Source organism: Aulonocara sp. 'chitande type north' Nkhata Bay, linkage group LG22, assembly GCF_057382095.1.
Source record: "Aulonocara sp. 'chitande type north' Nkhata Bay isolate Kocher_YH1m ecotype deep benthic linkage group LG22, A_spYH_male_GT1.1, whole genome shotgun sequence".
In the NCBI taxonomy this organism is placed as follows: domain Eukaryota; kingdom Metazoa; phylum Chordata; class Actinopteri; order Cichliformes; family Cichlidae; genus Aulonocara; species Aulonocara sp. 'chitande type north' Nkhata Bay.
Genome location: NC_141364.1, coordinates 31,806,446 through 31,833,309, shown reverse-complemented (window position 1 = coordinate 31,833,309; position 26,864 = coordinate 31,806,446). Strand labels below are relative to the sequence as shown.

The 26,864-nt window shown below is 40.7% G+C and overlaps 1 protein-coding gene across 2 annotated transcripts; it reads right to left on the bottom strand.

Moving 5' to 3' along the window:
• Window positions 1-198: 198 nt before the first annotated feature.
• LOC147304480 (uncharacterized) lies at window positions 199-26,824 on the bottom strand. Of its 2 annotated transcripts, XM_086281141.1 has the most exons (5): window positions 24,975-26,824; window positions 15,322-15,475; window positions 15,154-15,232; window positions 9,293-9,471; window positions 8,901-9,128 (listed from the first exon to the last, which is right to left on the bottom strand). In XM_086281141.1, exons 1-5 carry the CDS (start codon window positions 24,989-24,991, stop codon window positions 8,901-8,903), a joined length of 657 nt encoding a protein of 218 aa, XP_086137267.1. In that variant the 5' UTR covers window positions 24,992-26,824. The 2 variants fall into 2 exon arrangements, 1 of the variants encoding a protein (XP_086137267.1); XR_015127001.1 differs by lacking the exons at window positions 8,901-9,128; window positions 9,293-9,471; window positions 24,975-26,824 and adding an exon at window positions 199-846 and having other exon boundaries at window positions 15,322-17,132.
• Between the last annotated feature and the right edge of the window lie 40 nt (window positions 26,825-26,864).

The following is a 26,864-nucleotide window of genomic DNA, read 5'->3' as shown; positions in this document are numbered from 1 at the left end:
AGAAAAGAGGCAAAATACACCTTTATTGTCAAGAGTGAGAGGGTTGTGGTTCACTGGACAGAGGAGTGAAAGTTACAGAAGAAGACATGCAGAAAATCTTCCGAATACAGTGTCAAGAACTGCAAAATTTATCTTAAAAAAAATCACAATATGCATTTAAGATTAAGTTTTAGGAAAGATTTTGTTTATTTCACTGCAGATCGCAAAGGTACACTATACATTAGAATTTCATATATTATAATTTAATAAACAAAAGCTGCAAAAAAAAACTAACACAACAACTACCACCTCCAAATCCTATAATTATTGTAGAAGAAGAAGCATTATGGAAAAACAAAAAATGAACTTTTGATTTTGAATTGATTTGATTTGATATACCTGTATTAGTCCCACAAGGGGAAATTTCATTAGGCTGCCGACCTATTGCACGCAATGGCGGCGCCATCTTACCCTCTGACTATACATACATTACACAAAAACATCACATGGGGAAGACAGGTCAGAGAGGTACAACAATGGAAAAATGCACCACACGAGGAAAGATAAGGAGAAAAAAATAACTCCCCCCAGACTGAGCTCCAACAGGGAGTCAAAGTCAACCTTTGTGACTTGACAGCCCTGATGAGAATGAGGTGCTAAGAACTATCATTAAGGCCCCATCATGTCATCATGTCCCTGGCATGGTGTTTATCCATGTGTCATCTCTGTGGCCTGTGGAGCTCCAGCCAGAGCATCACATCTCCTCCTCTGATCCCAGAGTCACTCCATTGTCTAATAACTGGGATCATGGATGGTCCACAGATTTTGTTGTTCTTTTTTTTCCACTCAGTGATTTCAGCAGCTGTCCTAGACAGAGAAGGAGAATTAATCAGATAATTCCGGCCTATGGAATGAAAAGCTGCATTCTTGTAGATCCTAGAGGCATGTGTTTGCCCACTACATGGTTTCCACACTCTGTAATCATAGCCATTAAAAACGTTTTTCAAGCTTCGATTTGGAGACAAGAAACCTCGACAGCTTGGCCAAGCTGCCAAATAATGAATGTAAACTACTACCGCAAAAAGAATGTCACAGATCCCTTAGATATCAGACAGTCTGGAATCCCTGCAGAGTCCAAATCAGATAAATGCAACCAGGCCAAAGCAGCCCTGGACTGCACCACACTCTCTTTCACAACAGATGATACCATTAGGTCAGAGCAGATTCTCTTTCCATCACTCCTCCATTCCTCTCGGTTCGGTCAGTTTTACACCAGGCTGTTAGACATTCGTGCTGGGTCCCTCAGTGCCTCACTTAGCACCTTAGTTCAGGAGAGAGCTTGGCCAGTGAGCAATCTGTCACCACTGTAAATACTCGGTCATCTTGGAAGGATCACTGCTAACTGAGAGAAGAGAGCTACAATATTTATAAAAATATGACCCACAAAAAGAAAAAACAGAGCACGATGTGCACACCCAGAACTCATAAATGACTAACATGGTAGAATAAATGAACCCATAATAATTTAAGTCAAGAGCAGAGGAGGCACAGATCCATATAGAAAGCATGGAAATAAAATAATAATAACATTAATAATTTTAAACAGTGCAGTCTTCAGGTGGGAAACTGAAGCCAATACTGAAATGCGGTAAACCTGGTGGGGCTGTGGGAAATAACAAATTTAAAGAAACATTTCCTGGTTTGATGAGTCCTGATTTTCACCTCAACATGTGGATGGTGGGATAAGAATCTGACGTAAATAGCATGAAAGCATGGATCCATCCTTCTATCAACAGCTCAGGCTGCTGTTGGAGGAGTAATTGGTGTGGGAGTTATTTTCTTGGCACTCTTTGAGCCCATTAGCACCAGCTGAACATCATTTAAATGCTAAAGCTTACACAAGTATTGTTGCTGAGCATGTCCATCCCTTTATGACCACAATGTCCCCATTAGGACTGAGCAATTAATCAAAAATGAATCAAAACTGACATTCAGACTCTCTAATTGACATAATCATGCCCATTTTGGTTATTTTCGTGTTACCCCAGTGTGCACTGTCCTCTTTAAAAGAAACTAGCCAGTTTGTGGTCACGTGACTTTGCTCTTTTTAGTTTGTGACATGCAAGCATCATGGAGGAAAGCTCAAACACCAAAGCCGGCCACAGAACTCGAACAGCTTGTGACGAATATAAAATTACGTGTTCGTTGTTTCGACATATTTTGGGGTTCAGTCAAGCCCATATAAAAAAGGGGGGGAAGCAGAAAACTGCAGGAAAAATAGTTCAGGTAATATCAGAGTATAACAATTAAACTTATGCACGAGATAAACAGAAAGTTGTTGGAAGCGTCTTCGGATTTGAACGTGTTTTGTTGTTTCCACCATTCCACATTAAAGTGAGTGGATCTCTTGTAATTAATATAACATGACAAAATTTAAGAGCTCGACACGTGGTGACAACTGTACTATTTTCATGTCAAGCGAAAAATATATATCATGTGAGTAAATTGTGGGAAAATCTAATCCTTTTTGCTTCCTGTAATAACACCGGAGAACACCCTTGAGCTGGAAAATGTTTCCAAACCACATAATTTTACTCCTCAATTCAAAGAATCCCTGTGCGCCCCAGGGATGATCTTCCATTACAGCCCCTGACCTCTAATCTCCAAGAGGTGAGAGGAAAGGGAATTTCCCCCGGGATCAACAAAGTATTACTTAATCATTATTAATCTGGGCCGAAAAAAAAGAAAAAGAAATGAAACAATTTGGTTGATGGAATTTTAGATCAAAAGAGATTTAGCAAATCTCCCTGTTTACCTTTAGCCATAGATAAAGTGCTTACATTGCCAAAGGCGCCACACTAAGATGTTAAGGTTTTAAAACTCTTTTCAACTGAGCCCTGGGAAAGAATGATAAATGAAGGAATTTATTATAATCTGCTGCTGGTTATTTCATTCTTAGGCGTTGTATAGCTCTGTCTCTGCTGGCTAGTTTGACACAGATTTTGCTTCAGACAGAAGGGACCAGTGAGTGGAAGTACAGATACTAAGCATACATTTAGTATGTTTACTCCCCTTCCATGAAATGTAGATCCTTGTATTAATTTTGAGAATCTTTATTTAAATGTAATATTCTTTTTTTTTCATTCAGAGTGAGATAACAATCCCTCATGTTGCACACATGAAGGGCAGAAACCAAAGCTCAAGTCTCTCATAACTTAAGAAGTAGCCAACTGACATTGTGCTTTAATCAGACTGCACAAGTTCAGACCTAATGTGACAGCAAACAACAGCCTCACTCAAGAGTCTTTGACAAGACACAGACTGCTTATGAGCTCTATGGCTCCTTAAAGACTCTGGTTAGTAGTAGCATAAATTGTCTACCCAAAGTACAAAAGCCATAAAATAGCTAAATCGGTAAATCTAGTGACAAAGTACCTCTGAGAAGCCGAAGTGCTTAAATCAACTCACTTTTGCTGGTAGTTATTACACCGCATTGATTGTCCACAGTATTTCTGCAGCTCTCTGCTTTTTGGACAGAATCTTTGGCGCAGCTCTTCAGTGCATTAATTTCTGCTTGTTTAGCTCATGTCTGCATACCTTTGCTTTTGCTTTTGTTGCATTTGCAATGGAGCTACTGCGACAAAAGACAATTAATCACCCATTCTGCTATTGCAATTTGGATCTTACACCACAAACCCACTCTGTATGCTGCTACTATAAAACTTTTCCTGAGATAGAAACTTTATGTAACTGTATCACCCAAAGTGGGAAGAACTGGTATTTTAGTCTAATTTAAGAGAATAATTCTATATTTAGATTCATCTCCAGGCATAAAAATGATGCAGTTGTTGCTTGCCAGTGTTGGCAGCTCCAATAAATTTCCATGTCCAACTTATTTGTTTGAACCCAGTAAACAAATATAGGATTGATGGCTAAAAGAAAAGAAAATTTAAGATGGAAAAAGAACACAGGATAAGGTTGTGTTTGTTGAACCTGACTGGATGAATCTGACTTTTTCCTGAAAAAGGTTGCAACATAATGTCTTCTGATTCATTTATTGTGACATAACATGACTGGTTTAAACTGACTCAACCATAGAGTACTGTGGCAAAGTCTGAAAATGAGAAATGGATGCAGTGGTTTAATAAAACATACATAACTCATACAAACACAGATTGAAATACAGTCTCTCGCTCTCTCTCTCTCTCTCTCTCTCTCTCTCTCTCTCTCTCATATATATATATATATATATATATATATATATATATATATATATATATATATATATATATATATTTATATATATATTTATATATATATATATATACACATATATGGCCAAAAAAAGAGTTTGTACAATTATAATGATCAATAATAATTCTTCTATACAAGCCCGAGCTCTCTAAGGTCCTATTCCTTTAAGCAGTCTTCAGGAATAGTTCTCCAGGCTTCTTGAAAGACATTCAAAGTTCTTCTTTGGATGTTTCTGCCTTTTGTTCTGTTCTTGTCAAGATAATCCCACACTGCTTCAATAGTCTTGAGTTCTGGCTCTGGGGAGGCCAATCCATGCAACACGTTCTCATCCCAACGCGTAACATACTGACGACTGTGGCAAACCATCGGTATGTTACACATTCGGAGGCATGAGAGCGGGTTGGAATGAATCTATAAATGTGTTTTCATGTGTGACATGAAAATCAACCTAACAAAGCATTATGTATGTTAAATCTCTTCACTTTTGGATCCTGAATCACTTTGGAAAACACTACGTCATAGGGTTAAGGTTATGGTTAAGGTTAGAATTAGGGCTGGAATGGACAGCTGGAGCCTCTGCTCTAAGAGTGTCCTACTGCTGCGAGTGGCTTATTAGGATGTGGAAGAGTACCTTTTGCACTACTATGCAACGCCTAGAGGCATGACAAATAGTCTGTATGCTATGTATTGGGAATAATAATACTCTGGTCCATGACCGATAGTGTTCCATATTGTGTTTTTCGATTCAGGTTTGCTTTCACTGCATCGGCAGTGTGTTTAGGATCATTGTCATGGTGAAAAATGTAGTTGTTGCTAATTAGATGCTTTTGAGATGACACTCAATGATGGATCAAAATCTGGTACTTTTCTCCGTTCATAAGTGCCTAAAGACACATTTTAAAACTGGTTGTTTGCTAAATTGTCTGTTATTTGTATATAAAACACTGGTTCATCCTTTGAGTTAGGTGTCTTTTTTATGCTTGACTCATCCATAGATCAGGCTCAACAAACCCCCAAAAATCTTTGAAAAATCTAAAGTAGGCCTGGAAAAATATTGCTCAAAATCACTTTTAAAATTTTACAATGTCTGTGTCCTTGGATGCAAAAGATAAAGGTATAAGTGGCAATTCTGTAATTTAATGCAAATTATTTGCTTTTTGCTATTTTACATTGTACTTTTCCCAATAATACTGGAACATTCTGGACGTATTTGATTGATTTAATCAAATCTGTATTTTGCTACAGCTGCATTGCTGTTTCATTAATAAATAGGCCTTGAAGAGACCTCGATCCTAGTTTTGTAATATCATCCCAGCTTTTATGTAAAAATATTAATAATCTAAAGTGTTATCTTCTCAGGGGCATTACTAGAATATTTTGGACTAGGCCATCTGTCTCGTCAGCTGACATGACCGCTGCTAAGTGAGACTTTAGGGGCATTTACTCCCTCCTCTGATATGACAGCAGCTACAGAGGTCACGACTAAACCACAGTCTTTCTGTTGTTCATTTGTCAGTTATGTGTGAGTTTGTTGCTCTCATACTTTGCAGTTACTGTTAGCTAACTGCTCTTTTGGCAGTTTGTATTTGTTTGCGTTCATTCAATAATGAGTAACACTGATTGCCTTTTAGGAACACCAGAATCCACTGTCGGCATTGTCTGTTGGACACGTAGCGTAGCCAACTTCTCCCTCAGTATCAGCACTGGCCGGCATAGCTTTATAGCGACTCTGTTTTCAACTAGGCCTACACATACCAATACATTTTTCATCCATTTCTCAATTATTTTGTTGCACTGGTAATAAATTAAACTAATTTTAGTAAACTAAAATTTAAAGTAAACTTTTTTTTAGTTATATAATTTTAATAATTGCATTTTGGAGATCAGTATCTTACCCGAGGACACTTAGGCATCCACACATAAAACCACCATCCCTCCGATTAGTAGATGACCTGCTGTAACTCCTGAGCTATAGCCACCCTGTGGCAGCTTCATCATAAGCCTCAAATGTGCTTTCCATACAGATTTGTTTGTTTTTTCCTGCTCAAAAATGGCTTAAAATGGCTCCAGCAAGTGACACCATGGGTAGCTGGCAAATTTGTGAATTCATTAAAGTTTTCCTGTTTGTAGAAACGTTAAGCCAAAGTTAGTTAAAAGATTACCTTAATGATGAGAGAAAATAATTCTCCTATCCCAATTTTTGCTGTCACACATGCAAAACCAGTGCAGAATTATAAGATTTTTAATCTATCCTAGACTTGGCAACACTCCAGCAGTTTTTCTAACAACAAACCCTGGATCACCAGTTACCTGAAAGCAGTACTGAATGAAAAGAAGAGGATACACCATGAACTGAATGCATGATTGAGATGGTGTACAGATGCATACAGGAAGAAGCTGGAGGCCAAATTCCAAGAATTTGAAGGATGTTATAGCAGTGTACTTATTGCTCTTTTGCCTGTATGTGATGGTGCTTCTGGTGAAAATAAGGTGTGTTTATATATCATTTTAAAGTGATTGTCCAAAGGAGGGTATCCTCCAGAATAAAATATTGGCATTGCATTGGTTCATTCAATCTTCTGTTCTCTACCTCTGTGTGATTGTGATGAAGTCGTGGTAAAGTGAGTGGGAACAGATGGAGAGCTCTGCCCTACTAGCACAGCCGAGGGCCCTCAGTGGTCCAGACTTGACCCACGACTCCACTCACCTGGCACTGGATCCCGGCATGGATAACAGACTGTTCCAGGGGATACAGCATGGAGGAGAATTTTGTTTGTGTTTATATGTTACTAACTGGATTTCTTTTGGCATTACAAGAGCCAAAGAAGACAAATAGCCTTTATTTGTGTCTTGTTTTTAGACTCACAGCAACTATGAAGACAGTCCCTGAACAGTGAGTGAGTATAGCACTCAGAGTACTTATAGCACACTTTGCTTCCACTTTATTTTTAAGTATTTCAAGGGTAACATACTCAGGTTTGCAAACTCTGAGCTCCATCTATGTTGTCAGGAAATCTTTTTTTAAATGTTTTGTCTGTTTATCAAAGTCAAAATATTTTGAGAAGTGTGGAATTTGCAGGTTCTCCTGCAAGTGTCTTCAATCCAGCTGAGTCAGGTTGGTTGGCATCAGGTGTCTAGCCTAAGACCCGTACTGGATACAGACACCCCGGGAGTCAAACCTATGACTCCTGTTCCAAATGGATGTGGGCTTACCATTATGCTATCCAGCTGTACCCAGCTTGGAGCCCTCGGTGCAGTGACTCCCAAACTTGGCAAGTGGCTCCAGCAGATCCCAGGAACAACACTTGAGATCTCTGTCCAGAAGAGGGCAGTGCTAGGAACAGCTAAGGCAGACCTTCCCAAAGTGTGGGGCCCGCCCCCTAGTGGGGGGCAGAGCCATTGCAAGTGGGGCGCGGTATGAAAAGGGAAAAAAAATAAATAAATGACGCTTGGACACTGCTAGCACGGGGCGCCCGCACAAACGCAAAGCAGGAGATGAAGCATAGCTGAATATGTTTCCAAACCAACTTCATTCTAAGCCAAAGACTAGAAAATATGGTGAAGCATATCTTCCCTTTGGTTTCACCTGCACAAGTGCCAAGGTAGGTCTCCCCTGCAGAATTGGTATTTCCTTCGTCAGGAGCAGCGCTGGGCTCTTCAAATCACGGACAAACAGTATCACACATTCTTGATTTTTAGTTCACAAACACTTGTTGTAATGACTAACTACTCCTGACATTTTGGAGATGTTAGCTCTTTATACAGTAAAGTTACAGCGGGATACAAATAACATCAGGCTGATCCTGCCACGATTTGTTCCCCCGTCCAAATCACAGACAAACAGTATCCCACAGTTGTTTATGTTTTTAAACCCATTTTGCACAGAGAGGCAGTTTTTGAAAAATGTATTGATAGCAATGTTGAATATTATTACACAAGAAAAAAACAACTACATGTAAAATAATGACACCGTGACGCCTCTGCCTTTCTAAATAGAGGGACAGTAACTGCGTGTTTATATGTAAGTGTGTAAAACCTGAAGATAGACACAAAATACTGTTAATCTGACTATCTGCCATTCTGCAATTCATCTCATGTAAACAATAACGTGGCGCACAGCGTGACGTGAAAAAAGGCACATACCTTTGACGTTGCGTGACGAACTCTGTATTCCTCGTCCACACGTAAAAGCAAAAAAGGAGTTTTAAAAAAATCTCCATTTTCGGTGATTCGAAACGCTGTTTACGTGTGGATGACACAGCTGCGTTTTCAAAAATACCTGTGTAGGTGCGGATGTAGCGTAAAAGAGTTAGTAGTTTATTTTCTTACTACCTATATTTGCTTAATTGTTTACTAAATGTTTGAGGTGTGAAATAAACCACAATTGAGCAAAATATGGGTGTGTGTGGTTGGAGGATGTGTTAGTGCGTGCGTGTGCGCGTGCGTGAGGGGGGCGTGAACATTTTTCCTGTAAAACAAAGGGGGGCCCAGCGAAAAAAATTTGGGAACCACTGAGCTAAGGTACTGTGCAGGATCCTTAAGCTCCCCAGCCACTGGTGGAGGACCCAAGCTTGAAAGAGAGACCGCCCGCAGGGTGAGAGGGGACTGTATATATATGTGTATATAGCTTACTGCATTTTTCTTTTGAAAATATCATGTTTATTTCATCAACCACATATTATAAATGCTAAAGGAAACAAAGAGCTCATGAAAAATAGCTCAAGGAAGCGTATCATCATCCTCGTTTTTGGGATTCTGCAACAGTCTTTGGTCTCATATAAAACCCAGCTCAGCTCGGCAACGCAGTACCTCTCAGGCAAGCTAAAATGGGCGAGGTTATGACACTGTCTGAGTCGTGTGTGGTGGAGCTGCTTTGTCGGCTGCTGCTCCCTCGCCTAGTAGAGATAAACAAAGCCCCGATGTGAAAGTTGAGGATTTCTGCAGCTTGCATTCCATTACTAAATCCCTCACCTCTCTGCAACTCCTCCAGTTACAGAACCCGGCGAGAGCAAACAGGAGAGCTTCATTAGGCTTTTCCAGATGTAAAAAGTTAACTAACCTCATGCGGGTACACACCAGCATTCGCCTTTTTTTCCCTCTCCCTTCCTGCTGCTCTCTCCCCTTCGCCCCCTAAGGAGTTCTCTCCGGTGACTCGCTGTTCCACAGGATGCTTCCAAAATGGCGGCTCGGGGAGTGCTGCAATTCCCCAGGCTGCCCAGATGAGATGCAAGGTTCTCTCTTGTGGGCACAAAAAGAAGAAGAAGAAGAGACACACAGGAAGATGTATGTGTGTGTGTGTTTCCCCCCCTTTTATTTCCTTAGCTTTCTCTGATCTGATCTGATGTGAAATCACAAATTGGCCCCTAGCCGCTGCCCCCTGTGTACATAACAGAACTCATTAAAGTGAGGAGGGTTATTAAAAAGTGATGGAGCGAGGGAGGACTCTGACAAGAAAAACTGATTCAGTTTAATAAAAGAAACAGAAAGAGAAGAAGAAGGTGAAGCTCCACAAAGAAAAAGGAGGCTAAGCAATGAGGGAGCCGCAACGACAGGTTTACTGTTCTCTTTCACACAAGCCTTATGCAAATACGCTAGATTCTTCCGAGGCTTCGGACAAGCTCAGTTCTTTACTTTCTGGCAGATGATAACATGGAATGGGACGTCTTTCCCAAAGGTTCAGTTCGTGTGCCCTACATATGGACAGACAATACAGTGTGAAGGCAGCGACTTGGCCATCAGCAGAGCAAACTGTATGTTGCTTCTTAAATCCCAGCAATCAGCTAAAGCCCTTGAGGTCTAAGCTAAAAATACAGCATGTATTACTGTTCACTTAAGATAAAAGCATCTGTTAAATGACCGTATCATAATGCCTCCACTCCTCTGGGCAGTATTTTTGTGTGTAACAGCAACAGGAGACCTCTGGCATTCTGCTTCATGGACGTTCATTTATAATTCATCGGTTTTGACTGGGAACACACGTGTAATGGGAGCAAAGTATATCTTGGAGGATTACGGGGCGAGGACAAGAGGGGAAGATGAGCGGATGGCGAAAACATAACAAAGAAAGAAAGACTGAAAGAGGTCTGGTGGGGAGAGATTGTTCCAGACTGTTTGCTCTCCAGAGGCTAATGTAGATCCACAAAGAGCGAGGCTGAGAAGGGAACCAAACTTACTTCTTTTCACTTTTTTTCCACCTGGAATGAGTGGCAGGGGTAGAACTATATCTTCAAAAGCAAGAAACTAAATGTAAATGCTTGGGCATACATGTCTCTGTGCATCACCGTGCTCAGAGAGAGGGCCTTCTGCCCCCTTTGTGGATGAAATGGAATGGGAAAAAAAGTGAGAGAGTGTGAGGGAGATAGGAAGGGTGAGTCACTGATTTCTGTTGGCTTTGCTGCTCTCCAGCGAGTTGCCGTGCCAAGCAACCAGCAATAACTAGAGTGACTATAACCTGTGGCCCGCAGCATCCCACCTGTATGCCTCTGCAGAAACTAAACCACCTGCCCCATCCAGCAGCCTCCTGAGGTCTCATTTATAAACATAACATCCGCTCAGAAAGAGTGGAAAGTTGTGTGCAGCGTTGCCCAGACAAATGCCAAGCTTTAGAAAAAGTAAGCAGGCAAACTATAGCGTTGCTTTATGCAAACTCTGGTGCACTGAGCTCAAGGCTAGATTTGACTGCTATGGTAAAACCTACAATAATCCATCATTCTTCCTCTGCTCTGTCCAATTTGTACAGCAAAAAAACAGGCCTGAATATTGTTGTGTTGTTCGTTGATTATACCCATCCATTCATGTTTTTAACGTCTCATCCGTCGAGGGCTGCAGGGAGGTTGAAGCCTATTCCAGTTGACACTGACCACCGGTCATCAGTCCATGGGCTCCATCAATTCAATTCAATTTTATTTATAAAGCGCCAAATCACAACACCTTGAGCTTTATTCTCTAAGGCAGGGGTGCCCAATCCCAGTGCTCGGTTTTAGATCTCACCGTGGGTCAACACACCTGAATGAAATGATTAGTTCATTACGAGGCTTCTGGAGAACTTCAAGACATGTTGAGTCATTTAGCCATTTAAATCAGCTGTGTTGAATCAAGGATTCATCTAAAACCTGCAGGACACCAGCACTCGAGGCCTGGAGTTCGACACCTATGCTCTAAGGAAAGGACCCCAATAGAGAGAAAACTCCAGCAATCAGACGACCCCTATGAGCAAGCACTTGGTGACAGTGGGAAGGAAAAACTCCCCATCTAACAGGAAGAAACTATTAGCAGCCCTAAATAGAAACTTTGTCAAAAAGGGAAATTGTATGCATAATTGGAATGTTCAAATCCAAAACCTTGCAAAAGTGCAATCCACTGCATCGCCATCCCACTCTCTTACATTTACCACTTTATTTTTGTGATTGAAAATACAGATATTCTGGTCACGATATCTGTAGATGTCTTCTTGTTCCACTGCTAATATTTTCCTGAGTGCAAAACATATAGTATCAGTAGAAAAGTTGAATATGCTGATGTGTGAGATGCATTCAGGTTCTGCTTTGGCAAACACCAACTTCATCTTTAAACTGACCCAGCCTTCACACTGAGGCTCGCTGATATTCTCAGGCTGCAGCGCAGTGATGAAACAGCAGTTTCATCACAAAGGTGGAGCTCAGGTCAGGAGCAAAAGGAGAAGCCTGCTTGTTGCTTCTCTCTACATCCAAAAGGGTTGCGGTCAGGGGTTAAAGTAGGATTCAGGAGGTGGGGAAACCCTAAGATTGGGTGCAGCAGTGCAGCTTGGGGAAAAGAATGTCTTAGACTCGAGTCACACAATAATGTATTTTGTGAGCTCCAAGAGATCTTTCTTTGTGCACAGGCTGTGATCAGCTGACCTGTGCTTTTACTCTAGTATTCACTGCTATCTGTAGATTCAGACGACGGAGTTTAAGTCACAAAAACGTTGGATTCCATCAGGTAATGATCCAATATCTGATTTTAAAACTCTCCCACTACATGTCAGATTTAAGTTTCCATTTTATAAAATTTCATTTGGCTAACGTACTTAGCTTTTTGTAGCAGTCATTTCCTAATCTCTCATTACACATTAAGAGTTTTCTTTACATTTCACATTAACTGGATATACAAACTGTGCAGAGACAGCTTGTGTGTTTGATATTTATCAAGCTGCATTTCAAATTACATGCCACTTAAAAATAAAAACAAAAAACTTACTCTGGTCATGTTAAATCCCCTTCTGCAGTGCTAGTGGGACTGCAACTTTATTTACATCTGCACCATGAACGCCCCGAAGGGATGAGGAGAAAGGGATGTGTTAAAGGTGTAAACGTACCGCGGGACATCATTATTTTCTTATTACTGAGAAAGTGTCTCCATGCCCCCACTGGAAGCAACACCAGGCTGCGGCACCTGACATGTTCACTCATTCAGTGTTATGCATTAACCTGCCTATCAGATTAAAGTGCTCATTAAATGAAAATGCCAGAATACCATTCCAGATTGTTCCACTTTCCACTTTATTCTCTGGTTATAGTGCTTGAATCCCTCCTCAGCATCAGACCCGAGGATGAAAACAGCCTCTGAGTTCAAACTTACTTGATGCACTCTATCACTTGCACTTAACTTCATCCTTGTCCCGAGAAATCAAAGTCATGATAGACGGTTATCATTTTCAGACAGTGGAAAGAATCCAACGTGGATATACAAGTGACCAGAGCAGGGCTTTAAAGAAACAAGTGGATGTGCACTTGAAGCACTGCACAAGGAAAAACCACAAAATCACCTCTTATGAACTGAAACACATCAGAAGCATTTTTTTTCCTAAAAACAGGGCAAGGCCAAATGTAATATAATAATATTTCAGACAGTTTTTGAGACTTCTACATCATCCAGTACAGCACTTCAGAGTCACACTGGTAGCGATCGAAGATTTAAGTAAATTTGACAAGCTCGACGCAACAGAAGATTGATTGACAATGGTCTATAGCCAATCAGGATGCAGAACACAATGCGCTGTGGGGGAAAAAAAGCATGCAAAACTGCACAAAAAAAATCCACGAAACAGCAAGGCCGCAAAAGGTGAACTGCAATATAGTGAGGGAGCACTGTAAATAAAACAAGGTGACAGTCAACACAAAAAGCTTCAGACATTTTCATAGTGTATATTTTTGACCTATTTTTGTACTTAAGTGGCTAGAAACAAATCTAAGTATTGATCCTATTGCGCTATAATTGGATCGATCTGCCTACGTATAGGCTACTGCTTTATTCTCATATATTATACACAACACATCCTACAAATTCGCCCATGTGAGCTTCATGACGTCCCACCCAAACCTATGACATGTCCGTACCAACCCTGCATCACTGCTCCTCAGCATCCGCCTTGACAAATCACTCCCCAGTTTATAAAGAACATATTTTGTAGAGTATGATGAGCTCAGAGCCTAGATTGCAAACTCTAACTATACTCTGCTGGTATAATGAATGTTTTCTAACTTGAGTTCTCTGACTGAAGTTCATTAGTGTGCCCACCACCCACCACCACCACCATTCCCTGTCATCCCTGTTTTGCTGAGCTTGGTGTCTCTTTGTTAGGAGTGACAAGCTCACAGCCTAGAACCACATATCAACACTGAACTAATTAGGGAGCTGGCTGACTGGACTGAAATAATTAAGATTTTAACATAGATACTTGTCTTTAACCCTGTAAAGTTAGAGTTAGGGTTAGGGTTACTGCTCTTTAACCTTCAGCTTGAACCCTAGGCTATTAGAATATCCAGTGTTTTTTGCAAGGCTCAGACTTCTCAGAGGCAGGTAGATTTTTCTTTAGTTTATCTTTTGTCTAATGTGTGTAGATTGATGTGCACTGCATGCAACAGACACGAATCTCATGCTTAGCAAGACCTTTATCCAGACCTCTCCCTTTCTGCATAGTCGTGCGTAAGTCTCCACTCAGCATGCATATCTGCTGACAAGTGTAAGCACAATTTATTTTTATAGAATAAACACTCCCTACAGGGAAGCAGGAAAGCCAGAATAATGTTCAAATCATTTTATTTGTAAGCTAATGCATTCTGCACATCCCACATGAATGAACTGTAATGAGATAATTTGAGTATTATTGTGGATTACCGTGTATGCTTTCCCGTTGGGGGTGTTTTACTGGGAGTGTTACTTTGAGATTGTCCTACGTATCCTAATTAAGCCAGACAGTTTGTGCATTTAGAAGACAAAGTGTAGCATCTTGACTGCCATTCTTCCTAATTGTCGCACTTTTTTTTTGCCCATTATCTCTTTTTTTTTGCATGCAAAAAAGCATGTAAGCACTTTGTTCTTAGCTAACAATGAGTGCATTTTTTTGCGATTTATCCATTTTCTCCACAGTGAACCCTGTTAGTATATTTAGGACAATGAAAAATACAATTGAATTATTTATTGCCTTTTTTAAGGCATAAAGACCCGGCAATAGCACAGACGAGCCCCGTGAGCAAGCAGTTGGCGACAGTGGGAAGGAAAAACTCCCTTTTAACAGGAAGAAACCTCCTGCAGAAAAGGCTTAGGGAGGGGCGGGGCCATCTGCTGCGACTGGTTGTGGATTGAGCAAAGGACAGTAACAGTAACTAACGATTACATAGACCGTCCTGTCAAGCAACAGTAGTGAGTGCTTCTAACTGTATGATCCCTTTTTAGTACTTTTTAACAGTGCTACTCACTCTGGTGTCCCTTAGATAGACACTGACAAGGGAGACCCCAAAGACCTGGAAGTGGAAGCCAGCTCTGACCAACAACTGAACCCGATCGCAACGCTGCTGAACCGTAAAGCCAGCAGTCAATGAGCCACGGTCAGGCAGCCGGCAAATAAATACAATTAGTGTAAATTAGCTGTGACAATTAGCAGAAGCTACCTCAGCTCACCTTTGTGTCCTCGCGGAGCCGCACAAGTCCCTCGCCGATGATGCTGTACATTCATCTTCAAAGCTCCTAATGACTTTCTCTGCGAGGTACATAATACAAAGCCAAGGTCAAGCTGTGTTGCTGACAGGAGTGCGATGAATAGGAATAAACAGGGACAGGTTGGGTTACCTTGCAGCCACAGGAGACACTCGCACGCCCGCTCGTGTCTTTACAGCCACCGTGTCCATCTTTGTCTCGTCTGCTCCAGTTCCTTTGGCTTTGAAGGGCACGCCTGCTTGCGTGTGAGAGATTAGAAGTGTGTGTGTGCGTTGATGTCTTTGTCCTGGAGGCGTGAGGAGACAGAGGGCAGCGGAGTCATGCGGACTTCAACTCTGGGAGTGTGTGCGTGTGCGTGTGGAGACAGGGAGAGAATAGAGGCACTCGTCTGTATAATGGAGCGAGAGCTCAGCCAGCTTCTAGGAGCTTTCATCTGTCTGCTGCAGCACCAAGACACGCACGCACGCACTATTTCTCTTGGCCCACAGACCTAACCAGACCAGCTGTAATTTGTCATTTGGCTGCGATCTGGCCCGTCAGCGCTGGGTTACTTTCAGCTCGTGGCTCTATGGTAATCCCTCCCTTTGAAGGCCGGCCAATCCAATCCCATGGCTGACATTGCCAAAACGGACTTCACTATTGTGACCTTTACAGCGCACCAGCTAATCTTTCTTCAACGAGCACGGGGGAGAAAGTGAAAAAGGGAGGGAAGCTGGCAATGAGTTCAACAAGCTTACTTGTCCTCCTTAGCGCTGTCTCCTCCATCCTATAGTCTGAATTTTTTTTTTCCTCACAAGAAAAACGTCCCCCACAACATACGCTGCCTAGTCAGTTTTGTTTTTTAAAAAATGAAGGAAAAAAGTCATGGTTGACATTTAGCGAAGCCTCATGTTTCTGCCTCTGGCGTGGGGCAGAGGTGGCGTGCGCTGTGTTCTCGTTCCCACCACCACCTGGCACATTTACAAACAGACTCGTCGGTTAAAGGTTTTTCACACCTAGTTGGTTCAAAGCGCATAGCTCTCCGGTTTTGCTGCTAATGTGGCATCTCGGGCGAAATGAGAAGTCAAGAATCAAACAGAGAACTTGCTGAGAGGTAGGATTTGCACTTCTTCTGCAATCCACCTGGAGCAAAACACCCCGGATGTAGACTATGATTAGAAACTTCATTCAAAGCAAAATCCCGTGAGAAGGTGATTTCTGGCACGATATACCGAAACAGATGCATGGAGTTTGTTCAAAAAAAGCTCGAAAACAGAAGTAAATGTTAAATAAAGTTCTTATAAATCATATCAAGAACAAAATCAATATGTCCCTCTGATCAGTATTGCTGTACGAGCAATGAGGTTTCTGGGATTACTTCCCCGTGGATTTTTTGAGCATCACGCATATTTCCCGCACTTTGGTGAATTGGTATCCACTAATTTTCTTTTCCTTTTCTGTCCCACATTCATAATATAAATTCCTTTATCTACTTAAAGGAAGTGGGGAGGAGTAAATGTGAGTGTGTTAAATTTTGATGAATTAATTTGTAACATTTTTAAAAGTTCTGGTGTGTTTCGCGAAGAACATCAGTCCTATTTTTCCAACTGTGTAGACTGACTTTTAGACAGTGTACTTCCAACTGAAACACATTAGTTTCTACATTGTGGTGTTTTAATGAGGCACTCAAGTCGATGTACATGTACAAACAGACTGCTTTTATGCAGTAAATACAGTAAATGCTGCTAGATCTCAGTTCCTGATTTCCATGATGTAACTCTTTCTGTCATCTGCCCACCTTCAGTCTGTGTTTGACCTTCTCTTTCATCCCCCCTTGTGCTCTAGTTCTTTCATCTTTCCTCCCTCCTTACCTGTTATTGCAGTAAATTGGGCGATCGTGGCTCAAGAGTTGGGAGTTCGCCTTGTAATCGGAAGGTTGCCGGTTCGAGCCCCGGCTTGGACAGTCTCGGTCGTTGTGTCCTTGGGCAAGACACTTCACCCGTTGCCTACTGCTGGTGGTCAGAGGGCCCGGTGGCGCCAGTGTCCGGCAGCCTCGCCTCTGTCAGTGTGCCCCAGGGTGGCTGTGGCTACAATGTAGCTGCCATCACCAGTGTGTGAATGTGTGCGTGAATGGGTGGATGACTGGATATGTAAAGCGCTTTGGGGTCCTTAGGGACTAGTAAAGCGCTATATAAATACAGGCCATTTAAATTATCTAGAACCAATGGCCAGTTATAAAATTTGAAACAAATTTGACTTGGGACTCTGGGCTATATAAATTAATTTAACTTGTATTCATAAATGTGATGTTAAAAATTCAGATGAGCTAGTTAATCATTGGATGTAACGTGAACCTCAGGTAATCAGTGACTCTACAGTGAAGCCTCGTGAAACAGATTATGAAATGAAATGATTGATTATTATCATTATTACTATGAAAACGGTCAAAAATAGCACACGGTTTCAAAATTGAGGGTTATGAGTGGTTTGAATATTGGCTAACAACTTCTCAACCACAACTCTGTAGAGGACTCACCATTCCTCGTCACATCTTGGATTTTCCAACCAAGATGGCGACAGCAGAAACCCCTGATTTTTGGCCTTCAAAATAGGACTTCAGAAACTAGGTATAACCAGTTGCTGTTTATGCCTCTTTCAAACACCATTGGCTACTAATCTCAGCTAATTCTTCTTTAACTCAGCTGTTTTAAATGTGCAAACGTTTGCAAATGATAAGATTACTTACTGGCCAAACCAACTCTCTAACCATGTCTGAACTCTCAAACTCTGTTGGTCCGATAAAAAGATGTCTCCACAAGATGTTCACCCATTGGATGCTTTCTGGTGTATGTGTTTTTGCATGTTTTTGAAGCACTGTGGGACTCAAACTAGTCAGTCATAATCAGTGTTGGGACCAGAGATGGGCAGTAACTGTAATCCGATTACTTTTTTCGAGTAACGAGTAAAGTAAGGTATTACTATTGCAAAAACAGTAATTAGATTACCGTTACTTTCCCGTAGGAACGCTGCGTTACTGCGTTACTAAAACCGTGATTTTTTTGCGAGAATGTCTCATGACAGTGACGTAAGCAAGTGCGACGTTTGTGACAACAGCTGTGTGCAGATCAACAGTGGATCATATATCGAGTACTGGAGAGAGTATGAGCGTGCAGCTTTTAAGTATTGACCTTACTTTAAGTTTGATTCCATAAAAAGTGACAAAAACATTAGTGTCCGTTGTGCATGGGAAGAAAACTTCTTTTTACAGCGAAAAAAAACCCCTAAACTTCCAAGCAAGCACCGAGTGCGCTACCACGTAATGGGAAATTCACAGAGAAACTGCCATATCCTTCCACTGACCGCTGCGGCACACCTGCACCAGGGTAAACCTCCGCCTACCCTGCTCCTGCTTTACAGGTGAAAATAGAGCAACAGGACCGCTAGTCTTTGACTTTATTTATTTTCTGCTGTGTTTTATTTGCATCTATTTGAAAGACTGAGTGTAAACACAAAAAAAAATATATTTATGTGCTGGAATGTGCAGAAAATAGTTTTAAATATTAAACAAATTTCTTCCAGTCAGTGAATGTTGCATATAATTACATTTTTGCTTGATGCATAAAGTTAAAAGATTAAAACTAATAAAACAAGTTTTAAAAAGAGACTTTTCCATTTGATTACATTTTGTATGATGGATTATGTAGAAAAAGTAGAATTGAGCTGAAAGATCTATCGCTTTACCACCTATTCAGGTTGTAAATCGTGTTTTTAAAAAGTAACTAAGTAAATAAGTAATTAATTACTTTTGAAAATAAGTAATCAGTAAAGTAACGGGATTACTTTTTTGGGGAAGTAATCAGTAATTAGTTACTGATTACTTTTTTCAAGTAACTTGACCAACACTGGTTGGGACTAGCGCGTTATTAAATAACGCATTACAGTAACTACGTTATTATTGTGGTAACGAGCACGGTAACTAGTTATTATGCCAAAACCGGGAACGCGTTACTCGTTACTGGGATTTTCGATAGGCTTGTTATTCGTTACTTCGTGTGGTGGCTATCGCGGAGCTTCCACAGATTCAATATCCCACGGTGTGGGACGGAGAGATTTCGCAGGTCTTTCCTCCCCACTGCTGTCAGACTCCATAATAAAGACTTTAACTGATCAAGCACACACATCCATACAATAATACTAAGTGCAATAATCCTTTCTGTCATCGTTGTATTTTTACTCAGTTGTATATAGTATTTGTATTTGTATTCTATTTTTATCTTATTGTATATTTATTTTATTTTATTCTACTGTATATAGTATTTTATTTTATTCTATTCTGTACAGTTGTGTACTGTATTTATTCTTATTGTATTCTAATTTTTGCCTCATAACTTTTGCACTGTCCACTTCCTGCTGTGACAAAACAAATTTCCCACGTGTGGGACTAATAAAGGTTATCTTATCGTATCTTATCTTATCTTATAACATTAGCAAGTGGTGGAGGCCAGCAGGTGGATGAAGGAAAAGGGAGGCAAGAGGAGAGACCCGAAGCAGCCGCTGGTCCGAGAGTGTCAGGTGAACTGAACTTCAGGTAAGAAGTTATAACCTGCAGTCCATCTGGGTCAGATATGAACCAAGTTTAGGTGGAGTTTATTTTCGTTATGCTGACTTTTTCGTACTGCGTGCTAGCTAGCATGACGGAGTTTCCATACAGCTGGGTGGGTGCTATGTTACTGATGTTGAACTTTATTTTGTTCATAAGGTTAATTATTAGAGTTGCCAACCATCCTGTAAAAAACGGAATCGTCTCGTATTCAGAGAAAATATCATGCGTTTCGTATTGAGGTGAAAAGGAACACAGTTTGTCCCGGACTTCAGCTAGAATGAAAAAGACACAAAGCTGGAGTTATTCTGTGTTTACGCTGCACAGCTGCCTCTTCTTCTCTCATCCTCTCACCCTCCCTCTCCTGTTTCTACTTCAATCATGAAACTGATCAATGATCAGCTGATCGGCTTTTCTCTCTTGTTTTTTTATCGTCCACTTTGCGCCAGAAAGAGGAAACCAGCGGATGTCACGGTAAACAACAGCAGCACGTTTAAGCTTGATCAGCTGTTGTTAGAATTTATTTAATATTAATCTCTAGTATCAGCTGATGTTTGCCGGAGCCACAGCTGTAAACCTGCTGGTCATGATATCGGTTTGGTTATCTGGTGAGAGGGAAACATTAAGATAAAACCAGGAGATGTCCTTACTGAATCATCAGAGCTGTGATGGAGAAACAGGTTTAACTTTTAGTTAACATGAATGAGTTGAAGGGAAGTTATGAACTGTTTCTGAGAGACAAATAACACCAGGATCCTTTTCTAAGTAGCTGACAGCTGGTAACTGTGCAGGGGCGGGTCTAGCAAAGTGTTGCCAGGGGTCCACGTAGGGCATTAAAAGGGAAAGGGGGGCACAAGGAAATACTTTCTTATTCTAATTTAAAATGTCTCACTTTTAAAAAAATAATTATCTGAGTCTTGCAACAAACAATTGATAGATTGATACATATATACCATCAAAACAGTGTACATCACTGTCACAACAGTGTTTATTTTCATTCAAAGGCTTTATGATTTTTCCTATAATGGTGGGCCGGTCTCTAGTCAAAATGCCCAGGACGATTTTTTTGTCCCAGTCCAGCTCCGTATGCAGCTCATCTTCAGTCTGGTGTTACCTACATCTTCCTATTCAGAAGGCAGAATTTCCGAGTTCTGAGTACAATCGAAAGCACCACGACTGCAGTTTTTGTGTTGGATGTAAAAAGCAGGCTAGGATAGATTCAGGTGTGGGATTTCTCTCGTGGAAATACATTATTTTTTCCTTTCTATTGGTAGGTGGCACAGTGCACTTGTGGCAAGTAAGCAAGCTAGAAGACTGGCAATCTTGCTGGGTATCCAGTTACGGAAGCAACACATTAACAAGAGAATTCTGAGTAAAACCAAAGTTACTTTCCCTAATAACTAGTTACTCTGAAAGTAACAAGTAACTTGAAGTAACTGAGTTACTTTTGATAGAAGTAACTAGTAATGTAACTAAGTTACTAATTTAAAGTAACTTACCCAACACTGGTCATAATTCATCACTGCTGAAGCATCCCCAAATACAAGACTAAGGTAAAAAAAAAAAAAAACTCTAAATGCAATCCAGTGCATTAGTCAAAAGTAACAAAATAACAACTGGCAACAAAATAACAGCCTATAGTCTTGGGAAAGCACTGACATGTAAAGTCATGCCTATTTGTAGCTGTAGCATCAGTAAAGAAGCCCTGAAAGTGCCTCTCTCACTCAGTGCTATTTCATTTTGTTTTTATTTTGGTCCGCCAGCCCCCTGCCATCGCTTCATCTCTTTTTTTTTTCCTGCCAGACCAGGCCGAAAGGGGGTGTAGGCTCAACATGAGCTCGCATCAGCGGGCTACCTCCAATCTCCCGCCATTTGCCAGCATGGTACCAATCAACACTTTACTCCCACCCCGCTGAGAAGCAACCGACTCTGAAGGAGACAGAAGGGGACCTGGTGTGATGGAGATATGAAGTGCGTGAAAGAGAAGAAGAAAGAAGAGGGAGAAAAAAAGACAGAAATAGAAGCAGAGAATAAGAGAAAGCAGGAAGGCAGCTTCTTGTTAAGCATCCTAAATTTACCCTAAGTGCTGAGACCCCCCTCCCTGTCATCATCTTCAGCTCTTGCTCTGTCAAAAGATTTGTCCCTGACACACATGCACTGGGATCTACCGTTAAAACTTCCTGAAATAACACTACTGCTGAAATAACACTCAAATTTAAACATTAAGTGCAAATTTCAAGGATGTACCCAGAATGAAATGTTCTCAGGCTATCAATAACTTTTAAAAATAACACCTTTGAATATAACAAAACCAGTTAAATTACACCCCTTCAATATTAATCTTTTTTTCCAATAAGAGTTTCTGTGATTTCATATATTTCTACAGTTTATCATACTGAGGTCTGCTGGCTAACCCCTCACTTCACAAGAGTACTATTGATCCAAGCTCTGTCGTGATGAAAGCAATCTTTTACACCCTGACCAGCTTTTGTAATTAAGATTCTAATGGCCCTTGCACATCTTTCATTCATATACATCTGAGGTATATCTAGATGTTCTGAGAGGGGTGGCTTCTCATTCTGCAAATAATAAAATTAACTATTGTAAAGATTACATTTAAAGTCATTCAACTACAAATCTGGCCTTTCTGTTTTTGAGGCTGATTATAGACTTTGGTTTTGTTTGTAAAGGATCCTGTGATTATTCCACCCCTTTTTTCTTCTGTGGATGTCCAGCTGGTGATTGCATTTTTTTTCCAAACTGTACCAAACTGTTTGTTCTGTTACTTCTAATGTCCCTCCAGTCTCTCTGGTGGATTTATTTTAAAAAAATAATTGCAGCCTAAGAAAGACCGTTTTCAATGCCTTTAACATTTTTAATGCCCCACTTGTTAAAATACTGTATCAACCTGAACTATGAGGAAGTAACAAAACCCCACACTGGTCCATGAAACAGCTTTTGAGTGTACGTTCAAAATACATTTGAAGTCTTGAAACTAAGGTTACGGTTAGGTACTGTTAATCCAATAATTTCGTTTGGCCACTCCAATTCCAGTTTAAATTCTGTAATCTAAGACAATATTCATAATATCACTTAAACTTTGATGTTTCTTTTTTCACAAACTGAAAATTACAAAAATTGCGGCAGTTTTCCAGAAGTTGTGCATTTGTCTTGGTTGTATGATGTATAACATTATTGTGAGATCATGAGTGGCCTTTATCTCTTGATGATAACACCAAGATTCTGATTAATAGATAAGCTGCTCTACCTTCATAGCCACAGCCACCTGCATATATATTTGAGTCACACCTTTTCATGCTTAACTACTGCTCAGCAGTGTTGGTCAAGTTACTTGAAAAAAGTAATCAGTAACTAATTACCGATTACTTCCCCAAAAAAGTAATCCCGTTACTTTACTGATTACTTATTTTCAAAAGTAATTAATTACTTAGTTACTTAGTTACTTTTTAAAAACACAATTTACAACCTGAATAAAGCGATAGACCTTTCAACCCAATTCTACTTTTTCTGCATAATCCATCATATAAAATGTAATCAAATGGAAAAGTCTCTTTTTTAAACTTGTTTTATCAGTTTTAATCTTTTAACTTTAAAATTTAAATTTAATTATATGCAACATTCTCCGACTGGAAGAATTTTTTTTAACATTTAAACTTGTTTTCTGCACATTCCAACATTTATTTTTGTGTGTTTACACTCAGTCTTTCAAATAGATGCTAGTAAAACACAGCAGAAAATAAATAAAGTCAAAGACTAGCGGTCCTTTTGCTCTATTTTCACCTGTAAAGCAGGACTGCGGTAGACGGAGGTTTACCCTGGTGCAGGTGTGCCACGGTCAGTTGAAGAATCCGCAAGTTTCTCTGTGAATTTCCCATTACGTCGTTGCGCACTCAGTGCTTGTTTAGGGTTTTTTTTCGCTGTAAAAAGAAGTTTTCTTCCCACGCACAACGGACACTAATGTTTTTGTGACTTTTTATGGAATCAAACTTAAAGTAAGGTCAGTACTTCCACGCTTTAAACGCTGCACGCTCATACTCTCGCCCACAATCGATATATGATCCATTGTTGATCTGCACACAGCTGTTGTCACACACGTCGGACTCGCTTACGTCACTGTCATGAGACATTCTCGCAAAAAAATCACGGTTTTAGTAACGCAGTAACGCAGCGTTCCTAAGGGAAAGTAACGGTAATCTAATTACCGTTTTTGCAATAGTAATCCCTTACTTTACTCATTACCTGAAAAAAGTAATCAGATTACAGTACTGCCCATCTCTGCTGCTCAGTGGTTAGGTATCAAGTGTCTGCAGATAACCATTGTCCAACCAATCAACGGGCAACTGCAGCAATCAGCTAGTAAACAAAGCAATCACAAGGAGGTTTTTAGTGCAGTACCCCCTTTGTGACCAATTTCACCTAGCAACAAGTAGCAACCACCTGCCAAATGGTCGGGGAAACACATTTTTCTCTAACAAGCGGAAGTCTCTAGGCCTGTGTGACTGAGGTTTCACTTGCACACCTGCAAAGGCACCATTAAAGTTAAATGATAATTACAAGTTTTGAAGCAACATATAAATCAGTCTCCTGCATTTGGTTCATTCTAAGACAGACAATATCGTAACAGCTGAAATCCACCGTTGGGGAAAAATGAAAAAAACCCTTCCCTTCCAATTACACCAATTGGTTTTCTCTTTTCCAAGTACCTGCATAATGTTATTAAAAGAAGAGGTGATGCAACACAGCAGCAATCATGCTTTTGTCCATGTGGCTTAAACTGTGAGTTGCAATTCTAGGTTTCTGTTTTTGGTCAGCAAAATATTTCTACATGCAAAGGATCAAATATCAATCCAAAACAGTTTATAGATGTTAGACAGTAGGCCGTGATAGATTGTGTACAATCTGTTGTCATTTGACAGTCTGCAAATGCGCTCTAACAAGGTCTGATCTGTGTTGACAGCCTTCTGCTCTGTGACAGCGTGCAAATGTAGCTGATGACAACAAAACCTTTCTGTGAGAGCATTTACCTGTGCATCAGTTATAAAGATAGTAAAGACTTTAGCAAATTCTTAGCCAGTGCTTTCCAAAATGTCAAAATATTGCTTCTGTCTCATGTAGGCAGCAATACACCCAACACACACTAGCATCACTCTGCTGAAAAAAAATTGTTCTTCTGAGATGTGCTTACCTGTTTCTCAATGTCATCTTTCTGAGTTTTCAAATACAGAGAGTGCAGGCACGTGTCCCTGAAAACATCAGCACAGTTTAGCAAAAAAATAAAAATAAACAGAAAACACAATGTTTTCTAAATTATCCATCCAAAAATTTAATTTGTCTCAGGTAGTGCTGCATAACATTCAGATATACTGATCATAAAACATTGTGTATAGATTGAAGTAGCAACCCTTAATTTGAACATGAAGCTAACGCACAAATGCAGTTTCTGGATTAGCCACTTGAAAAAGTGTGTAACATTCCACAGGTTGCTATGTTAAAATGCCCATCATTTTTTTTAAACAACTGCATGGTGTGTAAAAATATTTATAAAGCTTCCATTTGGAGACGGTCGACACGCGCAGCTGTAACCAACAGCTGTTTGCTAGCGCTAACCCTCAGCTAATTCAAGACATGTAGCTGGCCCTGTTGTTTGTGCCTTTTGGAATTTTTATGCAATCACAGGACACAATATGAAGCTATATGTGTAGCTCAGACCATCCAGTAATGTTTTACTTCTTTTTTAGTGAGCAAAATACTACTATCTTAGGAGTCTGTTACTTAGCACTTATTAGCATGTACATGTGTCACACCCATAAACTTCGCAGTAACCAAAATGCTAATGTCAGTGTTTCAAACTGCAGTTAAGAAATGCGTGGGCCAACCAAAACAGGACCAAAAGGCAAGGTATTCAGTTCTAACAATGCCTTTATTCAAAACAAACGAGTTACTAAAAAAGAAGCAATAATGGAAAAGGTTTAAAAGAAAAGAAATTAAGGAGGATTCATGAGAAAGGCTGTGTGTCAGGGACGTAACGAGGAAGTGAAATAGGCAGTGGTGGGAAAATAGACTCGCTGAAGTGGAGTTAAGTGAAAAAGTAGACACATTGGGAAGCGAAAAAGAGAGGCAGCAATATTGGATCAGGCAAATATTGAGCAAGAGCAACAGCAGAGACAGAGCAGAGAGCCAAGGCAGAGATCAACAAAGTGATCCGAGGAAAAGCACAATGACAACAGCAGACATTTTCGGTGTCTGGCCGGCTGCTCCGGCTGCAGCTGTGTGGTTGAGAGCAGCAGCGGCGGCAGTGGAAGAGCCAGAGCAGGAGAGAAGGCCCACAATGCAACATTTGGCTATTTCACAGTGTGCTGCAGCCCACCAAAACAATGTTGAAGCAATCAGAGGTAATTGCTCACTAATGGCTCCCTTTCCACTCTCCTTTTTCTAATTGCCTGCAGCGCCATCTGCGCGCACACGTGCACGCCTGAATGCATCCTGCATACGCAACCAGCTGACGAATGACACGCAGGTCAAGGAGTCGAGGAAATAACATGTTACATTTCATCTGAGCAGAGCACGAGAAATATTCTCAAAATGTGCCCACTGAGCCAAAGAGGGCATTTATACTGGCGGTGAACCTCAAACATGTTTGCATTGATTTTTTATTTATTTTTTTGCCTTCAGAGCCCGGCAGTTAAAGTAACCATATAATCATTTGTTGCAATAAATGGATGCGGCTTAACAGGGAAGAGGAGGGGGAGAGGGGCGGTTTGTGACTTGAACACGATCGCTGACGAGCCCGTTATTGAGGCTGCTGATGGATCTGCCTGTCACGCGCAACATTTTTTTTTTGCCTCTCCCCCTCCACCTCTCTCTTTCTCCCGCCCGGCTCGTAGATCCATGAAGGGGGCTTTGCTGACAGGAATAGCTTGTCACTGCTGTCATCTCCACGGCTCCTGCGCCGTGCATCAGGTTTCTTCCCTGCAGTTCTTTGTTACCACTTAGCAGGAAATCTTTTTTGGCTGCGCAGTGTGGAAACCATCACCGCAGGCAAAAAAAAAAAAAAGGTGAAACGGGTATGGCGGGG

Bases quoted from the DNA above. Each gene is read 5' to 3' on its own strand.
- LOC147304480 (XM_086281141.1), bottom strand. The intron at 15,233-15,321 runs GTAACCCAACCT...TGTACCTCGCAG, and splicing joins GTGTCTCCTGTGGCTGCAAG to AGAAAGTCATTAGGAGCTTT. The intron at 9,129-9,292 runs GTTAGTTAACTT...TATCTCTACTAG, and splicing joins CTGGTGTGTACCCGCATGAG to GCGAGGGAGCAGCAGCCGAC.